A 16,863-nucleotide genomic window follows, 5' to 3' on the forward strand; every position below is an offset into this window, starting at 1 on the left:
AGCCATGCTGATGGTGGCTTTATTGCTCAGAGTACTGACATTTTATGTGTATTGACTCTTCCGGTCACAGAACAGCCATGATAGTGGCCCATTCCCTTGCAGTGGGCATTTGCATGATGGAGCTTGTGCTAGGACGAGTATCTTGATGCAGTCAAATCCAGGAGCTTGTAATACACTCTTGTGTTGCACCGCACTAGCTGAGTGACATCATTCCAAACAGTACACCACACCACTTAAGTTACGCAATTCAAGACAATTTATTCATATCTGAAAATAAACATTTTATTGAACAGGTTTAAAAAACCTTAGTCATCTTATAAAAATATATATGAAGCCACAAAATATGTATTTTTCTCTTTCAGATTCTGTGATGAGCCTGCCTCAAATGCCCTCCATGAGTGGCCCGACGACATCACAAAGTGGCCGGTAAGGTGATATGTAAAAATTAGCATTAAAATATGATAGTAAAAAATGCCATTGTAGATCATTTTCTAGCTGCTGTTTTAAACAGTGTTTTTTTACCCAAATAGTACAGAACGTGACAATCAAATAAAATATCAGAAAATTATGTACTTTAAATAACATTTTGCTTTACAGGTAATACTGCTGTAACTGGGCGGAAGAGTGCATAGCATCTTTTCTGCTGCCGCAAGGAGAGTAACTTTGACCCAAAAGTTCAGACAACTGAATTAAAACAGATAAAGAAAGCAAGGAATGATAGGCTACTATTTAATTTGGTCAGAAAAAAGCATGAAAAAAAAGTAATGAAGAGGGAGGAATGTTGTACAATTCTTTCCTAGCATTTAAAAATAAAAGGGGGGATAAACCCCCTTCACATCACCCACATATTATTTTAATATTTGTAATTTTGTTGAGGAACTATTGAATTCATTACACTGCACTGTTTTTTCAAACGTTATTACAACCTTTGTAAGACTTTCCTGTCCTAAACTGTGTATCATGCATAAAAAAGCATTTTGTATATATTCATTGTTGCTTTTTAACAGTAGATGACAATAGAGTCCTGAAATCAGGCCCGGCTGGCACAGGTAAGAGCGGTGGGGTGAGGTCGGGTGGTCGACAGGCAGCGGGATAGGTAAAATTAAGTAAAAAAATTGATAAAACTCTTACCTTGTGCTCGACCCAAAGCCGACTCGGGCGCAAGGTAAGTGGTTTTATTGATTTTTCTATTTCATTTTACTTATCCCAATTTCTGTCCACTCCAACCATCCCATCCCACCCAACCCCACCGCTCTTACCTGTGCCGGCCGCGCCTGCCCATAATTAAAACATCCTGCCCCTCCTGATCAGCAATCCACAGCCAAGTGCATTTATATAATTTGTAAAATTGAGAGGCAATATGACTATATCTAGAGTGACACAGTGTTGTGCCAAACAACCATTTAACTTTAAACATTTTAGTGGACAGTAATGGCCTAATTAAGAGTGGCTTGTTAAATTCTGTGCTGTGCGTAAACCCTTGTTTACTCACGCGTCGGAATTACTAGTTTGTTTTTATTTAACGCATTTGATAAATATCAGATGCATTAAATAACCCAACATTTGCCGAAATGTAAAAGGGGAAAAACACAATACTTACTGTATCATGCAGATTTTTGTGCATTAAACTAAAAAATCTGCATGTTATTCCCCATATACTAAAAAAAAGGTGTTACTTATCGCACCCGATAAATGATGTACCCCGTGGTATCTTTATTTATCAGGGGCTATAACATCTCATTTAGTAATCAGGCCGCAGGTCAATTAAGTGAATAGCATTGAAACGTGATTGTTACAAATATTGAGTGATTGCACAAATTCATTTGTAGAGCACCCTAGAGAATTGACCCTACAGAGAATGATGTTCCCTAATGATATTTATAAATGTCCGTCAGATAGTTAACCCACGGTCAATTGGTCAATTGAAAAGTAATTAGGTAATTTTAGTTTTCTATATTTTTAAGCAAATATTCTTTTGACCTAAGTAAAATTAACTTCTTTTATTTTGATTTTTTTCATTAGTTGAAATCTATTTTCGTTTAGATTTTTCCACAGTTTTGTGCAGTAGAGCTTTTGTGCTTGAAACGATGTTCTCGGTTGCCATAGTCCCCTTGCTTCTTGGAATTTTCTTTTTGGCAGTTTCAGGCCCTTATTCGGAGTCAGACGGATCGGCATCCCTAGGCTAACTTTGAATGGACCAGTGTTCATGACTCAGGATTAGCTGGAGTACGAATACTGGAGCTGGATTTATCAGGTGCAGAATGCAACTGGTAAAACTCCTGGATCTCCAGGCTATGCAGAAGTAAGATTGACCATATTTGAACCCCACGTGACCACTTTGCACAGGATGGTGGAGCATCCAACTCTCCCCCACTACTGCAGAGGCTGTCTTCGCTGCCCACATGTTCCTGGCACTCCACCCCGTGGCCCACCATGGCCAGACCACTTAACTTTGCCACCTTTTCTCAGCATGTAGTGTAGTTCCTAGTTTCCCACTAGGCCCTGCGCATTGGAATAACATAAACAGTAGTATCGACGTGGAACTGCGGATATTCCAGGCCTCCACTGACTATGCTAAACTTAATTGGGTTGTGTTACCAACTAGCTCAGAGGTCACTGGAAACTTTCTTCTCTGCATAGGAAGTGATCAGCTTCCTTGGCACAGACAAGAAGGGATTCAGTTTTCCAACAACCGTGCAACATGACAACTTTGCTCCTCAGATCAAGAGTCGATCTCTAGGGTCGTGTGAAACAATAGACATAGATTTCACTCAGTCAGTCTGGTGCAGTTTACTTTCACAGTATGTAGAGAATAGAGAGACGGGCGTGTATCAATAAAGGTTAACATTTATTGAACAGTCTTTCTTCTCATACAAGAGAGATGTATTGCCACAATTGCAATAACTGTTATTATAAAAAGTACGTACAGTAAGATAAGAATTGCGAAATAGAACTGTAAAAGCATTGATATGGTTTCTTAGCCATACAATGGTTTAAAAGTAATAAAACATATATACAGTCATATATACATTAGGCTAACATACTCAACTGGTGCTTCTAACTAAGCCTACCCCAGTGTGCCTGACCTAAGCCTAACACGTGAGAAGGGGGAGTAAGTAAGTAGCTTAAGTTAAGTTGGTTTTGCCAAGGTTTGTTTCAAGAATTCTCTTCTAAGGGTTTAGTCAACACCATACCTCTGAATAGAATGATGGAGGATTGGTATCTCCTTCAGGGGTCTCTCTCGATATCCCAGTCACCCGCGAGGGTAAACCGGAAGCGCCGGGACTGGATTTCTCTGCACGAGAAAGGCAGCGGCTTCTCTCAGCGCGTCTGGAGGAAGGAGGGGTGACAGCGTCCGCGGGCAGCTGGGCTGGATGTCTTCGCAGAGGACGGCTGCACGGCTCCTCAAGCGTACTGAACCACAGTTCGCGCTGTAGCGGCGATAATGGTAATCAGTAGCTTCACCACCACAGGATAGCAGGCTGCAGTGACAGAGTGCTAGTTTTTACCAACACTGGTCATGCAGGCAGCTGGCATCAGCAACAGTAGCTCTCGCTCAACAGCAGCTAGCTTCGCTCTTTCTCTTTTTGCTTAAGGCAACGTTGGTAATATTTATACCTGACAGGTGCCGGGTTTGACGCAAGTTTGCTGGACATAAGACGTCAATTAAAGATGTCACTAGGAAGTGGCAGCTATCAGTTGCTCATTAGAGTTCTATTACTAATCAAAACATAGCAAGCGGGGATTTCCAGGTTTGCTAAGTTTTTATCTTGTTGAAGAACTCGGAGTGTTATCTAGGAATATCAGATAGTGACTGCTGCTCTGTCATTGCACTAATTGGTCGCAAAGGAAGTAGCAGAGAGTCATGCTGGAATGTGGCTCTGTGGCTCTGCTCGTGTGAGGCCAGAGATGACTTTTCAGAAAATCGCACTTGAACGGTTATGCCAATATAGGGAATAAAGGGCTTTATAGCCGAATAGGGGCATAAGGTCACAGTATCGATCAGGAACCTAGATAAGCACATGACACCCACTCCACGAATTCATGTCCATCAAAATTACTAAAACTAAGCAATTAGATGCATGTGTAACATTGTGTAACATAGCCCACCCCAAAATACATAAATGCATTCGAAATAGGCGTACTTGTAATACATGGAATTTAGGTACTGTACGTTTTTTAAAACATAGTAATCATTCAAAAGGTATTGCATATAAAATCAATGAACGATTATGCAAAAAGAATTACACATGAAGTATCTCTGACAGAAGAAATGCGAGATAAATCATCACATAAAAATGCATTGTAATAACATGTGTGCTAGAGGCTGGTGTAATGTTGTTATGTCTCTAGATGTGTTTAGAAATAGAAGTGTGAAGCTTCTGTTCTCTAAGAATAGTTTTTACGTTAAGCAAAGAATTGTTCGTGCCAAAAAAGAAAAGGGTCAATATTTGAAAAATTGTCCAATTCAAAGAAAAATCAGTTTACCAAAGCTCCTGGCAGTTTTTTGTTGATCAAAACTGAAGGCCGAATCCAGAGTTCATAGGAACGCTGTGTGTCGGAAAGCTTTTCAAAAGTTATTGTTTCTCTATGGGTGAGAACATCGTATCAGACAGGCTCGCAAAGAATTGGTCTACAAAATCAGGTGATAGTTCAACCAAATTAGATAGCGCTGAAACTTGGCAGGTGTGAGAATGATTGCTGTCATCGAAGGCAGGATCAGCAATGCTCACAGAACGTCGTACCTGGATGATGTTGCTTTTGTCACTCGCTCCACTGTTACCACTTGGCTGTAGTACAGGAGTCTCCACGAATGCCGTCATCAGGATTGGTAGCCGCTGGGGACAACACAATGCGTGAGCCGTTATTGGACTTAGCAAAGTATCGGCGTCCATTGGTACTGCTGATGGAAGTGAAAGACAGATGTCCAACACGCATTCCTCGCCGCAAAGCATACACCGTAGCACAGGTAAAATGCAATTTTGCCATATTGGTCTGAATGAAAGGAACCAGGTCATGTTTAGATCTCTCAGCCTGGCCAATCCGAGGACGTTAGTTATCCTGTCCCTGTAGCGCATTGCTAGGATTGTTTCTTCCATTCCCATGGGAGCTATGTCTGAGCCGAGGTTTGCCATAACGTAGCAGGATGGTCAAAAATAGAATCCCTGCGATGAGTCCAAAAAATAGTGGAATACCACCAAAGATGGAGTGCACAAAATTAGGAAATATTCCCAAAATTGCCTGGAAGGGTGTTAGCAGTCCCGTAAAGACTGTCTTAAATATGCCTGGGATGCTTGTAGCACTAGACATGTTAAGGAGTTGGTCGAGCATTTGTACGAAATGCACGGGGCAATTTGTTGATAAAAGGTCATGAACCTCAGTAGCCGTCCTTGCGACTAGAAGATCATACGTCTCTTTAGATGACGTTATAGGCACTGTTGTCTGTAAAAGCACAGATTTCATTTTGCTTAATGTATCAATTCGTATAGAATAGAGATTCAGACGAGGCCAGATGGGAGTCACTATGTCTGGAGGCCCGCTCGGGAACAATGCTTGCATACAGCATTTGACCATGGACGTTACTTCTACTAGATAACTTAGTCCGGGCGCGAGGCCACAGCACCTGTGATCCGTTCTTAGAATGTAACTCCCGTTTGCGAGTTGCATAAAGAAGGGCTCTATCTGAGTTGCAGGTGTGACTAGCTGGTGGCATGAAAGATTGTTTGAATTTCCATCACATGCTCCGTGTAAATTAATACCCTGACACAAAAGTATACCGCTTAGTGAATGTTTACAGTTCTCACCACTAAGAAATACATTTTTGTCGATGTCACTGTAGCAAGAATGAGTGTATGGTAATTTCCATTCGGATTTTAAGTATCCTTTACCCAATTGTTCATACTGGCCAGCAGGTATGTATTCAAGGCACTTATGAAATCGGAAAGTTGTAATCGGAATTGTGATAATTCCGTGTATTATCCATTCAATGACAGGGCTCTCTGACATTGTCAATGGTAATCTCTCGAGTTTCTCGATGCTCAAGATTGTATAGTCTGCTCCTTTCTGTGCCAAACTGATCTGTTTATCAGTAAGGTTAAAAATGGAAAATAATGACGTTGTGTTAATTAAACGCCAAGGCACATAGCCTGAACGAAGATTTTGCAGCGTCCAGCCTAGTTCTATAATAGAGCGTAATTGAGACTGGCCATGTTGTAACATAAGCAAATCTCTGTCTATCACATCAAAGGCAGATGATACAATATTGTCCAAAGAATATATTCTGGAAGACAGAGTCATTAACCCATTGTCTACCACAGAAAGTGTTTTCTCCAAATTAATACGATCAATTTCTCGTATCTTTTCAGCAGTTTCAATTTGCTTTACTTTCCAAGCCTCGTTGTAAGCAGCATAGATGCTGGTCGCTATGAAACGCTTTTGACGCTGTTTGCGTGGTCCAAGAATGAAATCGCGCAAATCAGCACCATCTTTTAATAAAGACAAGTGTTGCTTAATTTCAGCCAGTGTGGATGTAGCTAGCCATTCTAGGCAGAGTTTACCTACACTGTATGTTGTTATTATTCCTGGATGTTGTCTCTGGGAATATCTAGAGTCTAATCTGGTCATTTTTAAACCCTGTGTTTTATTCAGGAATCTATCTTGACAGTTATTTGTGTCTGTAGGCCAGATTAACCACTTTTTCCAATCAGGATGTGTTCTGTTGAAATGTAAAATGTGTGACACGTCTAACTCATTATCTGCAGTTGCATTCTCAGCTATTGGCTTTGGAATAGACGGTGTTTTCATTTCTTTGATCTTAGCTAGGCCAAGACAAGATGTTTGGTGTACAGTGTCATTTAAAAATAACATTTGTTCTGGTATCATGCAGGTTCTAAATAGTGCTTCTATGCCTTGCACCTGCCAATCTTTTGTACCCCAAATTGTTTTCGTTTCAATATTATTTTTCCAATAATCAAAACCAAATGTCATCATTTTGTCATAAAATGCTTCTGAATATATCAATTTAGAATTTGTCAGCATTGTTTTCATTCCTGTTTTATCTAACAGTTTATAATAAAACGTTTCTGCATCACTTGTGTTAAACCCTGAGAAGTATTTGAATTTCTCAAAAAATGCTTTAGAACTGCTTTTAGGTGGTGTAGAACAATGTTCCCATTGATTATACATAAAAACATTTCTAGGCTGTGCAGATTTATGCAAGTAATGATCCCCATAGTGGGTGTAACAGAATAACTGTTCATAACTAGATGAACCTTGTAAATAATCATGATCTGTGAATCTAGCTGACATTACTAAATCAGACATCATGTCATTAATACTGTTAAAGTCCCAATCATCAGAGAATGTACTAGGTGTAACAAAGTCACTTAAGGAAACCTTTAGTTGATGAGGATACTTCAGGATTTCGACCGGACCATAGATCTCATAGTCTGTTTTCTCCCATACTACCCCACCAGGTATTGGAATTGCTGTGACATTTACTGTTGACAGTTCTCTTTTCTTCACGTGGGATGATCTGTGTGGTTTCAGGACTAGGTTGATGTTCTGACTTGCTGTGTCCATTGTAATATATTTTCCTTCAATGAATTTTCCCAAACACAGTACCATGATGAGCCAAAGCAGGAGGAAAAATACACCTAGACCGAACCAGAACTCTAGCCAAGGGGAAACAAGGTAGATTTTCTTCAGTTGATGAAAGAGTTCCGTTGCTTTTTCTTTAAAAGACTTTTTTGTTTCTGGCATCACTTCGGGGTCGTTAAAATCTTCAGAGAAGTTGTCGAAGTTGATGAAATAACCAGAGGCAGTTCTGTCAATTGATGGGATTGTTCTTTCAATCTGTCTCTCGGTAGCACATTCTGATGCCACATCATTGTAGACTGGTGTTGTTTCTTGACGAACTGTTTCAATCTGTGTTTCAAGAGGCACGAGTTCCATGGCTGTATTGCATAGTCCTTCATTGTGCACTGCAGGCTGATCGAATGTGATGAGTCTTTCAGTTTGAACCTCTTGGATCGTTGCAAGTTTGGGTATTCTGTTGTTTCTTGGGAGTCCACTGGGCCTACTGTTGATTATAGGCCACATGCTTGTGGTTTTACCAGATCGATGGACACGACTCTGTTCTCCTTTTTACCAGCAAGGGGCGGTAGCACAACTGATCTTGTTCCGGTGACAGCTAAGACAGGTACTGCTTTTCTGTAAGAAGGCCCAAATTCCTTCGTCACCGCGATCTTTTCTCTGACTAGATCCCCAATCTTTGGAATCCAGACAGGCCTTGCTGGGGCTGTTGCGGGTGGTGCCTCGTCAGTGGTACTTGGCTGTTGCTTTAACTTTATGTTGCTTAATGATTTTCTTGTTTCATTCAGTTCCTGTAAAACAGCCAAACGGTCTTTTACTTCAAACTGCTTTGTTTCTTTTTGTACCACTGACATCTGACTATCGAGGTCCTGAACGTTCATTCTAATTCCGAACAATAGTTCGTATGGGCTGAAACCTTTTAGAGAATTTCTTGGCATGTTGTTAAGACTAGTCTGGACACTTATTAAATGTTTGACCCACCCAGCGCCTGAACCTAATACCTTCGCTGTTATAGATTGCTTTATGTCCCGGTTTTTTCTTTCTATCACACTATTCCCTTCCGAGGTATGACTGACAAGAATACCACAACCCAATTCCCATGCTAGCCATGGCCTCCCCATAAGCTCGAGAGCTAAAAGCAGGACCCTGGTCAGAATGGAACGTGGTAATTGCGTATGTGCCGATATGGACTCGCTAATCTTTTTATAACAGTTCTAGCGTCAGCCGAGTGCTGGAGGCCTCATTATTTAAGTGTATTTCGTCTTAAACGTTGTACACTGGGACGCGCTTCTCTTCTTTGATTGCGCAGATAGACCGCCTTATGCTGTCTAGAAGGGATCCTGAAACTACACTGGCCTGTTCATTACTGCGATCTCTGTTGCAGTCTTCACAACTTTGAGCAAAACATTGAATATCTATACTCATTCCTGGCCACCAGTACTCTGATTGTAATTCTTTCAGAGAGGCTTTGATTGTTTGGTGTCTCAGTCCCAACCCCATGTGTGCTTCCAGTAAGAGGAAGCCCCTCCTGCTCCTGTTTGGAATTACTCTATCCCCCACTCCAGGGATCCGAGCAAAAGGAACGGAGTTTGCATCGATTATATATGCATAATTGAGTGGATAGTTTACGGGTAGTGCTGCGCAGTCGCCTTTTACGGTCGTTCTTACTGCCAGCATGGTTTCCCCGTCTATATACTTATCTGTACGCTTTTTTGTGGCTACGGAAGCCGGGTTAGTTGCTTCCGCTTTGGCTGTATTAGCCAATGAATTCCCTGCAACGTGAACGCCATCACGTTGAAGACTCTGTGCGTGAATCACGTGAGTCTTTTGTAGTTCTTTGTGTAAAAGAGCTACCTCGTTCCAGAGCTTTTTATGCTTTATTGTGGCACCTGTGTCATCTTTGTAGTCGTTTTCGATCCAACTCTGCAGTTTGTTGTTGAAAGAATTTACGCAAAAATGAGAATCGCACACTATAAGTGTGGGGAATTCGCGTTCTGCATTTTCGAGCGCCATCTTTAAAGATCTGATTTCAGTTCTTTGAGCCGAACAGTACTTGACTGATTCAGTTTTTGTTATTTTCGGTTTGATTTTACCGCACAGCCAACGACATTTAATGATCGCACATGCTGCATCGTAGGATTTTCTCTCTACATTGAAATGCTGTACAGAGCTATCTGTATAGATTATACAGGCATATAATGGAAGAGGCAGAATTTCGATTGGCAGAGGATATTCTTCTTCATACTCTAAATCATTCAGTTCTTCGTATTGCGGGGCAAAATAGTATTTCACATCTTCCGCTCCTAGAGAATCTATACACTGTATCCATTTCGGATCCAATGACACTGTAGGCAGGTTTACTGGGCTGAATAGCGCCTCGAAGGCGGATTCCGCTGTGAGGATATTAATCCGTTTGCCGTGTGCTAGTTCTCTTTCATTTGCTAATGCGATTTGCACTGCGTTCACAGTTTTTTCTGTGCGACTGAATGTTTTTTCTGCTTGTGTGTACAAGTGAGATTTAATTGAAATTGGTACCTTTTCTCCCTCATTAGAGGTTAGGTACGTGAATCCGCATCTTCCTGGGATGACTCGGATTACCAGATCGCGTGTGTTGTCACGTGTATCTAATTTTGTTTTTGCTAACATGTCTGTTTGCAGTGATCTCAAAATTTCTGTGTGTTTTTGAGTCCAATTGATTTGTTTTAAATCAGGTTTAATTAGTTCGTAGAGAGGTTTAACCCTCTCTGCGTAATTTAGGATGTAAGTTCTTCCGAAATTCAGAAAACCTAGTATTGATTGTAAATTCTTCAGCGTTTTTGGAGCTTGGAGTACAGCGCACTTCTCTAAGAAGTTGTCCGCTAGGCTTTTCCCTTCACTTGATAATTCGTACCCTAAAAATAGTACTGTCAGATGGGCAATTCGGGACTTTTTAAAGTTGAATTTGTAACCCTCTGCTGCGAACCCAAGTATAATGGTGTTCACTCTTTTCAAGTGAGTATCCAAGTCATCATCTGTGAGATAAATGTCATCTACGTAAGATAATGCTTCATCATCATAGATTTGTAGTAACTCTGTTACCCTAGCTGAGAATAGTCCTGGGCTGTTCTTGAACCCCTGTGGGAGTCGACAGAATTTTTTCTGCGACCCAAATGCGGAGAAAGCGGTCAAGTATCTGCTTTCTGGTGCAATGTTTTGACAAAAGAAACCATTAGAAATGTCTAATGTCGTTTTATATTTTTTCCTAACTATGTTATTCATTAGGGCTGCACTATGCGAGTTTTGTACTGCAAAAGTTTTGCAACATGTATTAAGGTGTCTGTAGTCCAAAACTAGACGATATGAATTGTCTGGCTTGGAGACAGGAAACAAAGGATTGTTCATTTGAGAGGTGCATGTTTCAATCACCCCCTGGTATTCAAGTTGATCTAAGATCTCCCTGACCTGTTTTTTAGCTTCTTGCTTTATGGGATACTGCCGTTGGGCAGTTGGTTCACTTTTTAGTTGGATTTTGTGAGGCGGAGAATCCTCATCCCATCCTACATGATTTTTATATAATGCAGGTGCCTGGGCTACTGCCCATTTCCTTGCATATGTGTATTTTTTATGAATCGGAATGTGATTCGAGAAGGCAGGCATAATCACTTCTTCGCCACGAGGGCACTCCCTGACAAACTCCGGGGGCCAATCTTTTTCAGCTAACAGAATATCATAGCCTTTTGAGAGCTTATCCCAAAATAGACCCTTAATTTTCCTAGTCTTATCACCCTCCATACGCAATGTTATTTCGTATATTTTATGGGGCTCGCTAAGTCTGGCGTCGGCAGTTTCAACCTGAATGTATTCATTCGTGTCCACTGTCTCCAGATGACTCATCAAGTTCTTGCGCGCTATACTGATCTCTGCTGCACTGTCCAACATTGTCAATGCCCACTCCCCGTTTTTCAACTGTGTCCTCAGTATTCTCGGCATGGTTGATTACTCTAATACTGGCTACCTTCTTTTTCTGAAATTGAGATTTCTTATTTTGAGCAGGTTCCTTGTCTTTGGACTTGGTGTGCTCTCCTGGGTCTGACCGTCCTCTTCTTTCCGAAGTCTGTGGAAGAGATCGAGAGGGACGTGTATCAATACTTTGATATCTATCAGGTTTTTTTATATTATCCCTATTTCTAAGGTTATATCTTTTCTCAGAGGGCTCCCGTTGGGGAGACTGGCGTTCTCGAGTCGGAGTTCTTTCCCTCCGTCGAGGAGACCTTCCTCTGGACTGGAAAACTTTTTCCTTGGGAGTGGATTGTTTATTTCCATCCCAGCTCTTTTTAGGAGTGTTTGAATTATTTTTAATAAATAATTTTTCTGGATTTTCGAGCAGTTGGGGCTTAACTGGTTTTCCACCCAAGCTGTCTCTACCTAATTCTTCATAGCATTTTTCTATGATTTTTGCAAGCTCAACAGGATCTTTTATATCTGTTTCCCTCAACTTCTGGCGGATCGCCACAGATGCTGCTTCTCCCTTTACATTGGCTAATAATATAGCCGTGACCTGCTTGAAGTCTTTCAGTAATTTCATACCTAGATTTAAAGCTGGCTCTGGACCGAATTCATTTTGAATCTGTTTTAGCACGTCTGGTATTACCGCCATAGACGGAACACCGTGTGTTTTTGTGTAAATGGAAGCAAAGACTGTACCCCAAGTGTCGCAGTCCTCCACGTGTGGTGCGATTCCCATAGGAAGGCAGATGGTCAAGATTCTGTGTTTCTCAATAGGGGTAGTATCAGGAAATACTGCCTCTATTTGAGTGATTTTCTGGGCTAACCAGAAAGGAATTTGTTCCCGTTTTACGGGTGTTTTACCAAGACATGACTGTATGTTCTGTGGTGTAATTTTATTAGTGTTCCCCTGATGAGGGGTCAGCTGTGGTGTATTAACAGCTGGCTGGACTGTTGCAGTCCGTATTACATATTGGACTAATTGCCTATGTATTTTTATTAATGTGTTTAGCTGTGCTAACAGCTCTTCTCTAGACATTCTTACAATGTCAGGATGTGGTGTGTAGCTGGCTAGAACCGGCCACGTGGCTCCTGGTCTACCTAGTGGACCGAGCCTGGTAATGTGATTATTGTGTTTTAGGGCGCCATTAAACCAGAGCAGGTGCTCTTGAAATTTAAGTGGAATTTCAACCTCCTCGAAAGGGGCGTACTCATCCGGAGGTTCCTCTATTTTGTAATAGTGAAACTCTTGTGTTATTGCGTTTACCGCTGGAAAGTTTATCCATGAATAGAATACCTCTGTCTGCCGATACTCGTGAGCCTCTATCACGAAAATTACTGTACCACCTTGAGGTGGCAGTCCGTTTTCTATAAGTTTTAAAGTTATAGATCTTCTTAACTGGACCGGGATGATAATAGCATCCGGGTCTGCTTGTTCGGGACCTTGCTGAGTCGCATCTACTGCGGCCCCAGAGGTGCCGTTTTCTGGCATTGTAAAATTGCGAGGTTTTTGCAGAGTAGGTCTCCAAGGAGACAAAGATTAGATGCACAATATTTTGGAACACTGTATCCTTCAACGTTGAATAAACCGGAGCTTTACATAGGAATCTCTTCCTACTAAGGTCGGGCGGATTTTAACCTTTCACCCACTCCAGACGTCTATTGGAGTATTTACGGGTGAAAGGGGTGTGAAATATGCACGACTGAGTTACTCTACAAGTCTTACGTTAGTTTATCGCCTTACCAAACGTTGGGCGCCATGTAGTGTAGTTCCTAGTTTCCCACTAGGCCCTGCGCATTGGAATAACATAAACAGTAGTATCGACGTGGAACTGCGGATATTCCAGGCCTCCACTGACTATGCTAAACTTAATTGGGTTGTGTTACCAACTAGCTCAGAGGTCACTGGAAACTTTCTTCTCTGCATAGGAAGTGATCAGCTTCCTTGGCACAGACAAGAAGGGATTCAGTTTTCCAACAACCGTGCAACATGACAACTTTGCTCCTCAGATCAAGAGTCGATCTCTAGGGTCATGTGAAACAATAGACATAGATTTCACTCAGTCAGTCTGGTGCAGTTTACTTTCACAGTATGTAGAGAATAGAGAGACGGGCGTGTATCAATAAAGGTTAACATTTATTGAACAGTCTTTCTTCTCATACAAGAGAGATGTATTGCCACAATTGCAATAACTGTTATTATAAAAAGTACGTACAGTAAGATAAGAATTGCGAAATAGAACTGTAAAAGCATTGATATGGTTTCTTAGCCATACAATGGTTTAAAAGTAATAAAACATATATACAGTCATATATACATTAGGCTAACATACTCAACTGGTGCTTCTAACTAAGCCTACCCCAGTGTGCCTGACCTAAGCCTAACACGTGAGAAGGGGGAGTAAGTAAGTAGCTTAAGTTAAGTTGGTTTTGCCAAGGTTTGTTTCAAGAATTCTCTTCTAAGGGTTTAGTCAACACCATACCTCTGAATAGAATGATGGAGGATTGGTATCTCCTTCAGGGGTCTCTCTCGATATCCCAGTCACCCGCGAGGGTAAACCGGAAGCGCCGGGACTGGATTTCTCTGCACGAGAAAGGCAGCGGCTTCTCTCAGCGCGTCTGGAGGAAGGAGGGGTGACAGCGTCCGCGGGCAGCTGGGCTGGATGTCTTCGCAGAGGACGGCTGCACGGCTCCTCAAGCGTACTGAACCACAGTTCGCGCTGTAGCGGCGATAATGGTAATCAGTAGCTTCACCACCACAGGATAGCAGGCTGCAGTGACAGAGTGCTAGTTTTTACCAACACTGGTCATGCAGGCAGCTGGCATCAGCAACAGTAGCTCTCGCTCAACAGCAGCTAGCTTCGCTCTTTCTCTTTTTGCTTAAGGCAACGTTGGTAATATTTATACCTGACAGGTGCCGGGTTTGACGCAAGTTTGCTGGACATAAGACGTCAATTAAAGATGTCACTAGGAAGTGGCAGCTATCAGTTGCTCATTAGAGTTCTATTACTAATCAAAACATAGCAAGCGGGGATTTCCAGGTTTGCTAAGTTTTTATCTTGTTGAAGAACTCGGAGTGTTATCTAGGAATATCAGATAGTGACTGCTGCTCTGTCATTGCACTAATTGGTCGCAAAGGAAGTAGCAGAGAGTCATGCTGGAATGTGGCTCTGTGGCTCTGCTCGTGTGAGGCCAGAGATGACTTTTCAGAAAATCGCACTTGAACGGTTATGCCAATATAGGGAATAAAGGGCTTTATAGCCGAATAGGGGCATAAGGTCACAGTATCGATCAGGAACCTAGATAAGCACATGACAAGCAGGTGGTGAATCTGAACAGAACAAACCTTGAAATTAAGGTTAACCTGCAGAATAAGACCTGGTTATCCCACATCCACTTGTTCATTCCCTATTCCAGGGACTAAAACTTGGAAAGCCCAGAGTTTGGGGGATAATAGGGATAACAGCCTTAATTGGTAATTCTGGCACATCTCCTACATCTAAACTCTGAGTAACTCAAAATGAGATCCTTGGTGTCTGGTAAAGGGAGATAGAGTCGTTCATGACTATGTTTTTGCTTTGACAACTTTGTCCGACCATCCTCTCAATCTCTTCAAGGGTGAATTTTGGACTGCAGGTCTGCCACCCTCTATTTCATTGGTTTCTGACAGCAGTCTACCTTAAAAGAGTTGTTCTACATCAACAGGTTTAGTAGAGCCAATACCCCTATATGGAACTCCGCAATGAGAGCTCTGTTAAAGGTGAACCCAGTTGCAGAGTTTGTCTCATCTGTGTTTGTAAGTTTTTAGTGTGTAGGCAACATACGTTTGCCATCGAAAATACTTTGACATTCACCCCTTTTAAAATTCAAATCACTATTACTTTATTTAAAGAGTCCTAAAAAATATTAAACCAAGCATTGAAAGTAAATTCTCCAACAAGCCACATGATCCTCAAAGTGTGGCTAGCATTAGACCAAGAGGAAGGGACACTAGCTGCTGAGGGTTCTGGAGACAGTCTGTACAGCCCAATATTGAATTCACATTGAAACGAATGTCTGACAAAATATCGAAATCAAAAATATCGAAATACAAAAATATCGGAACAAAAATATCGAAGTCAAAAATATAGGAATCCTATCCCTAACAAGGTAAGTACAAAAATATCGAAAAAACAATATCGTAGTACAAAAATATCGAAATTAAAAATATCGTTTTTTTAAATGTATTAATAATAATGTAAAAATAATTATAAAATACATATAATGTTACAAATATTAAATAAAAATATTAAAACATAATTAAAAAATTAAAACTAATACATATACATTTAAAATAAATTAAAAACTTAATAATTTAATGTAATTTTATATTTTTTTATTTCATTTAATTGATTTAATTTAAATTTATTTTATTTTTACCCTGTACGACTGTACCCCAAAAACCCAAAACTGACCCTGAACCCTAAAAATACCCCTTTACCCAAAAACCCAAAACTGACCCTGAACCCTAAAAATATCCCTGTACCCCAAAAACCCAAAACTGACCCTAAACCCTAAAAATACCCCTTTACCCAAAAACTGAAAACTGACCCTGAACCCTAAAAAATACCCCTTTACCCAAAAACTGAAAACTGACCCTGAACCCTAAATATACCCCTTTACCCATGAACTGAAAACTGACCCTGAACTCTAAAAATACCCCTGTACCCATGAACTGAAAACTGACCCTGAACCCTAAAAATACCCCTTTACCCAAAAAATGAAAACTGACCCTGAACCCTAAAAATACCCCTGTACCCATGAACTGAAAACTGACCCTGAACCCTAAAAATACCCCTGTACCCAAAATTAATTAATATTATTTAATTAGCAATTAATTATTAATTAACAATAACAATAAAGTAAATATATTAGCACATTTGCTGTAATTAATTTAATTTAATAATATTATTTTGCACAATTAATTAATTAAGAATAACAATAAATTATATATAAAAAAATTACTATAATTAATGTAATTAAATAATTAATAATAATTAATTTCCAACTAATTAATAATTATACATATGTAAAAAATTATAATAATTAATTAACTAATTAATAGAAATTAATTACCAATTAATTATTAATTAAAATATGTACAAACATATATCAATTAATTAATTATTATTAAATTACTTCCCACCCTATTCCCCTATAAACCCATAACCCACTACAGAACATATTTATCAATTAATAAAATAATTAAAAATTAATTCTCAATTAATTAATTAATAATTCCTACTA

The 16,863-nt window shown here is 40.3% G+C and overlaps 1 protein-coding gene across 4 annotated transcripts in view; it reads left to right on the forward strand.

Annotated features, from left to right (window-relative positions):
- The window catches only part of RHBDF1 (rhomboid 5 homolog 1), a 448,564-nt gene that overhangs the window by 391,455 nt on the left and 40,246 nt on the right, over positions 1 to 16,863 (forward strand). For all 4 annotated transcript variants that reach the window (XM_086941148.1, XM_086941149.1, XM_086941151.1 and 1 more), the window contains one exon: positions 363 to 426. In XM_086941148.1, the coding sequence (XP_086797274.1) occupies positions 363 to 426 (64 nt within the window). The remainder of the gene's footprint in view (positions 1 to 362; positions 427 to 16,863) is intronic.

Source organism: Lissotriton vulgaris, chromosome 10 (genome assembly GCF_964263255.1).
Source record: "Lissotriton vulgaris chromosome 10, aLisVul1.2, whole genome shotgun sequence".
Taxonomy (NCBI): domain Eukaryota; kingdom Metazoa; phylum Chordata; class Amphibia; order Caudata; family Salamandridae; genus Lissotriton; species Lissotriton vulgaris.